General features: G+C 38.9%; 2 protein-coding genes across 4 annotated transcripts in view; one reads left to right on the top strand and one right to left on the bottom strand.

Annotated features, from left to right (window-relative positions):
* The window catches only part of LOC105126987 (disease resistance protein RPM1-like), a 3,168-nt gene extending 1,266 nt beyond the window's left edge, over nucleotides 1-1,902 (bottom strand). The window contains exon 1 of one of the 2 annotated variants that reach the window (XM_011028046.1): nucleotides 1-1,902. In XM_011028046.1, the coding sequence (XP_011026348.1) occupies nucleotides 1-1,800 (1,800 nt within the window). In that variant the 5' untranslated portion in view covers nucleotides 1,801-1,902. The other variant, XM_011028047.1, reaches the window with a different exon arrangement.
* A 562-nt stretch (nucleotides 1,903-2,464) lies between these two features.
* Nucleotides 2,465-5,319, top strand: LOC105126985 (uncharacterized). Of its 2 annotated transcripts, XM_011028045.1 has the most exons (3): nucleotides 2,465-2,631; nucleotides 2,732-4,689; nucleotides 4,789-5,319. In XM_011028045.1, the coding sequence occupies exons 2-3, from the start codon at nucleotides 2,824-2,826 to the stop codon at nucleotides 4,987-4,989; spliced, it is 2,067 nt and encodes a 688-aa protein (XP_011026347.1). In that variant the 5' UTR covers nucleotides 2,465-2,631; nucleotides 2,732-2,823; the 3' UTR covers nucleotides 4,990-5,319. The 2 variants fall into 2 exon arrangements, with proteins under 2 accessions (XP_011026347.1, XP_011026346.1); XM_011028044.1 differs by having other exon boundaries at nucleotides 2,465-4,689.
* Nucleotides 5,320-5,779: the final 460 nt, after the last annotated feature.

Genomic DNA, 5,779 nt, shown 5'->3' with positions numbered 1-5,779 from the left:
GTTCAGCAGTTTTTGAAATGATTTAGGCAGCCTAGGTTTGTATACACCTTCAAGGTCAAGTACAGTCAACCATCCTACGTCTCTTCTTAGGATTATCTTGTTCAGAAAATTACCTATTTCTCGAGCAGGTATACCTCCTTTATGTGTGCTGAAGGAAATGTAAGACCGGAGACTTCGAATGTACCAATCCGAAGAAGGGTAGTTCTTGATGCTCAAGTATGATGCAAGTCGCCTGACCGGGAATGATGGTTGGTCTCCAGATGAATAATGTGACTTGCAATGGATGTGAAATAATCCTATTTCTGCTGCTGCTTTTGGAGAGAAAACATCATATATGGCACCTGGCATTCTACATGTTTTGGGGATACCATCAGACCTCCAACTTGCAACTTCAATCATGTTCCTGTAAATTAGCTCTTCCAAAAACACTTCTGCCACTTCTCCAGGGCCTAATTCCCCTGAACGTGAGGGTGTCACCAGTCTCTCAGCAATCCATAGCTGAAACATTCTCCTCACAGGAACCTCAAACCCTTTCGGGAACATCCCCATGTAAAGAAAACAAGGCTTCATTCGATATGGAAGTTCTTTATAGCTTAAAGCAAGTATATCTCCATTAAGATTTTCTGCATCCTCAATCACTCTTGACCATTCACTATTGATCAACTCCACCATAGATAAGATACCACCCATCAAGCTAATTAGCAAAGGTAAGCCATCACATAGTTCCAAGATTTTCTCCTTGAATGTGATCAAACTCGAATCCAGACTTCTACTTAAAGTATCTTCAGCTGAACATACCTTCTTTAAGAACAGCTCCCAGCTCTCCTCATTGCTCAATCTGCCCATCTGTAGAGTTGTAGAAGCAAATGCTGCTACATCCGTACTGCAAGTAGTAACAACTATCCTGCTGCCATTTTCTGAGTTTGGGATCACCTTTTGTAACCTTTCCCACATTCCAGGTGCCCCAACATCATCAACAACAACAAGATACCTGTCCTTCCTCAAAACTTCACCCAGTCTAGACACCAATTCTTGCTCAAAAAGGGACTCTTCTGCTTCAGCTAACACCTCATCAACTTGTTTCAGCATGTCAAGCACAACATCTCTACCTTTGACCACATAATTACTAACATTAACCCAGATACAGTACTTAAAATGCTTTTTAATCCTTACCTTTTCATACACCATCCTGACAAGAGTTGTCTTGCCTGAGCCTCTCTCACCCACCACTGAAATGAGTTCATGAGTAGCAGCTTGAATGTTTTCATTAGTGCAAATTAGGTGCTCTTCCAACTTCTTCGCTTGATCACCAAGACCAACAACATCTTTACCCCCTTCTAAATAAGAACTTGCTCTTCTTGTTCCCCGATGCCTTGGATTCAGAATAGTTCCATCTTGTAAGCTTGACCCAGAAATGTTGTTATTGCAACCAGCATGTTCTATCAGAGATATGAATTTCTTGATTTGAACAGTAAACAAAAATTGGATCCAGAAGTCTTTAAAGCCTCTAAAGGGTTGACATATAGTCTCATTGTAACCCCTCAGTTTCCGCCTTTGCAAGAGTAGTGTTCTTGCAAGGAAGGTATCAGCGGCATCTTCGGCAAAGTAAAATGCATGTAGAAGCCTCTCTGTCAGCTCTTTATTTCTTGATACTCTCATAGATTGGTGAAGTACATTGAGCTTGTTGGTTGCTTCCTGTACTTGATTTCTCAAGCTGGGATTGGTAATAGTTGCTTCTCCATCTAGAAGAAGAGCTTGGAATTTCTGTATCAAAAGCACAGCTACCCCCTCGGCATCCATGGACTGATCTCTAGGAGAAAGTGAAAATAAGATGGTACTACAAAATAATCATAGGGATATGGATTTCGCGAGGATATGATAAATCTAATGTATTTGGAGACTTCGTAGCATAGTTTTGACACCCGGTTTGGTTCGATGAGTTAATTTGAAATTTAGTTAATCTAGGGTTAGAATAGGGCTAAATTGAAACTAAAAATAATAATAAAAAATATTTGGAGTAACGGATTGATATAACTTATTATTTTTTATTTTTTATTAAAATGATATTATTTTATAATTTTTTATAAAAATTAATTGAAGAAATGTATAAAACTTAAAATTCGGGTTTTAGATCGGGCTGGTGACCAAACCGATTGAGATAGGTAAAAGTTATTTCAAATATTTATATTAATTAAAAAAATAATTAGTTAATTCCAACTCTCTCTCTTTCTTTAATGAAATCATTTTTTCTATGGTCCAAAAGTTAATAAATTTAAGGGATGCAGCTTGAAGGTTAATACAATGCCAAAGGACCCCATCATCACTTTAATGGAGGTTTGACTTTTTCTTTTGGTTACTGTATCATCTCCTCCAACCGCCCTTTTCATCTCCTTGGCATCTGCGACAGCAAGATTAGTAGGGTTTAGTTCACCATCTTCTTGACCAAACTCTTTTAGATTTCTTCACTAAGCCTCCCTGAGGAAATTGTCTTGTTGGGTTCCAAAATTATACCATCTTCTGCTTCTGCCTCCCATATACGTTAGCAGGATCTCTTTACTTTGAGTTAAACTTGAGATGCAGTGTTAGGCAAATTGGAGAAGAAACAAGGCTAGCTGTAGCAGCATATTTCAAGTTAGTATTAATGCTCTCTTTCTTGTTCAATGATAAGTAAGCTGTCGTTTAAAAGCTTGTTTTGCAAAGACTAATTGTTTATTCACCAACGGCTTTGTAGCTCTAGTTAAACATGCGAGAGATTAGCTGTTCAAAGTACGTAGTTAGAGCATCTCTTCTTTGTCAAATGATTCTGTTTTTGTGAGCAATTTAATGCTATTGATCATGACGAGGAGAAAGGCACTCCAGGTAATTCCTCCAAGTATGAGGGAATTGTGGAGCAAATGGCAACTACGAGTAGTGGTTCTAGCTAGTCTCATCCTTCAAATAGTGCTAATAATTTTTGGCAATCGTAGAAAATACATTTCCAGAAGTTGGATTAGATTTGCTGTTTGGTCTGCCTACCTAGCAGCAGATACTGTTGCTACCATGGCTCTTGGTGTAATCTCAAGTAACTTGGGAGAAATCTATGATGATGATGGTTCTATAGACCCAAATGTTGAGCTGAATGCGTTTTGGACACCGTTTCTGCTGCTACACTTGGGTGGCCCTGACACCATTACTGCATATTCCTTAGAAGACAATGAGTTATGGTCTAGGCATCTCCTTGGACTAGTTATGCAAGCAATTGGCACCATTTACATTATTCTGATGGCCTGGACTGGCTCTCGTCTTTCTGTACTATTCATTCTGATGACTATTGCTGGCCTTATCAAGTTCGGAGAGAGGACATGGGTCCTCCGATCTGCTAGCAATGACCAGCTTAGAGACTCCATGAGGATTACTCGTTCTGATCAAGGTCCTGGAAACTCCAATCTAGATGAGGAATACAAGTTGAAGGATGCTGAAGGATACAATGTGATACCCAGCAAAGTGATTGAGGTTCAGCTTCCTGTAGATTCTGCTGTTTTTGAAGGAAATTCCATCTCCAATGACCATGAATTATTGCTTGTAGCGTATGGTTTATTTCATACATTTAAGGGTCTTTTTGCCGACGTCATACTTGGATCTCGAGATCGAGATACCAGCCAGACTATTTTCAGGAGCATTTCTTATGACAATGCTTATAAACTAATTGAAATGGAATGTGGATTCATGTATGATTTGCTTTACACCAAGGCAATGTTGGTCTACAATCCATGGGGTCTTGGCCTGCGCTTTATCAGCTTCTTACTTACATGCTTTGTTTTGGTACTCTTCTCTTTGACTTCTGAGAAGCAAGACTACTCAAAGGTTGATCTTTCTTTAACTTTCATTCTACTAGCTGTAGCAATTTTTCTAGAGATATACGCAATACTAGCACTGCTTTCCTCAGACTGGACAATTGTTTGGCTGAGTACAAATAATAAAACATCTGCCTTGAAAGTAATCACTTCTCTCTCGCTGTTGCAAAATCCACGGTGGTCGAATTCCATGGCCCAGTACAGCTTGCTAAGCTTTACCCTTAAAGAAAAACCTGCGGGTTGTGTTGGAATCTTAAGGCGCTTCAGCATTATTGAACAGCTAGAACAGCAAAGATATTTAACTAATGTGGAAGTCACTGGTAGTTTAAAAGAATGGATCTTTAATCATTTCAAGAAGAAGCTTAACAAAATTCAACAGGAAACAGAGTTGGGTTCATATAATCTTGGAGCCTTGAACACTGCAAGAGGAAACCTTGTATTACAGAAGTATAGTCATAGTGGACTGAATTGGAGCATTGAGGTAGAGTTTGACAAAAGCATTCTCATATGGCATATTGCTACGGAAATATGCTGCAAATTAGAAGATTCTACAGATGATATCATTCTATCAAAGCATCATATCAGCAAACTCTTGTCAGAGTATATGCTTTATCTTCTAGTCATGAATCCTTCAATGTTTCCAGTAGGGATGGGTCAGTTTGTCTTTGAAGACACTTGTGCAGAAGCTGTGAGATTTTTTAGCACAGCAGGTAAACTTGATGTTCATAGGAACTTGCTTCTGCAATACAACACTGGAGTCCAACAGCCTGGGGAAAGGTACAGATCAAAGAAATCAGTTCTATCCGATGCATGCAGGCTTGCGCAACAATTGGTAGATATTTCAGATAAGGAACAGGTGACTTTCCTTATAAGTCAACCTTATTTATTCATTTTACAAATAAATTTCTTGTTAATTAAGATCCTTACCACCATGGTATAATATATGATATGACAGAAATGGAGCCTTGTTGCTGATGTTTGGGTGGAAATGCTAGCTTATGTTGCATATCAGAGTAATGGAAGACAGCATTCTGATCAACTAAGTGGAGGGGGAGAGTTTCTAACCCATGTATGGCTTTTAATGGCACATTTTGGCTTAACAGAACACTTCCAGATACCACAACGCCGCGAAGTAGCAAGACTGATTGTCAGATAGTCAGTCTACCAAGTCAAAAGAAACTCTCTCAGCCTCTCTATCACTCCCTATTCTCTTCCATCCATCAGTTATAGAACTTCTTCTATGTGTGATATACATGTGTTAAGTTATCCTAATTGACTTGAATTTTTAGTGTAATAGTTAGGGTATATAAGCATGTGACTCTCCAGGACTTGGTGAATATCCTGCTTGTTAGAACTATAGTTCAGCTGGATTCAGCAATGGGGCTGTACTCAAAGGGATCGTCATTTTCTTCTTTCTGTACTAAATCCTAGCCTCCTAGCATGTTGTGTAATTGATTTGACTGGTGTAAAATTTCTTTATCCATCTGATGCAAGAAATGTAGAGGCTAGAGTCCATTGAATCCTGCGAAGTTCCAAGAACTGCATGGAAAGAACGAATCATTTAAGCAAATCTCAGAACATGTGGTTGATCTTATTAGGCCCAAGTCCATGGGCAAAAACAAATGAGAACCCTTTAAAGTAGACAAAGTGGTCTGCTCAGAAACCTCAATCACCAACTTGTAACATGTTATGTGGCCTTTGCATGCGGCAAGTAAACCATGAAACATTGACTGGCCAACTAACAGCATACCTTACATGATTCCGTCTTCTTCTTTTGCTTTCTGTTTCTTCTTGAAGACATCATATTTTTCAACAAACAGTCTCCTTCTTCCAGGTAAGTTTTGGATTATTTTTTTGGCAATTGTCGTGTTTGTTTCCTTCAGTTTCTGTCACACAGATGATTCTATTGTATTGAGTTCTTAGCCCATGTTTTTCCTTGAACTTTG

The sequence above is a fragment of the Populus euphratica genome, unplaced genomic scaffold (genome assembly GCF_000495115.2).
Source record: "Populus euphratica unplaced genomic scaffold, PopEup_1.0 scaffold50.1, whole genome shotgun sequence".
Taxonomy (NCBI): domain Eukaryota; kingdom Viridiplantae; phylum Streptophyta; class Magnoliopsida; order Malpighiales; family Salicaceae; genus Populus; species Populus euphratica.
Note: the sequence above shows the minus strand (reverse complement) of the source record. Positions and strands in the feature narration are given on the sequence as shown.

Bases quoted from the DNA above. Each gene is read 5' to 3' on its own strand.
- LOC105126985 (XM_011028045.1), top strand. From the start codon at position 2,824: ATGCTATTGATCATGACGAGGAGAAAGGCACTCCAGGTAATTCCTCCA. The intron at 4,690-4,788 runs GTGACTTTCCTT...ATGATATGACAG, and splicing joins ATATTTCAGATAAGGAACAG to AAATGGAGCCTTGTTGCTGA.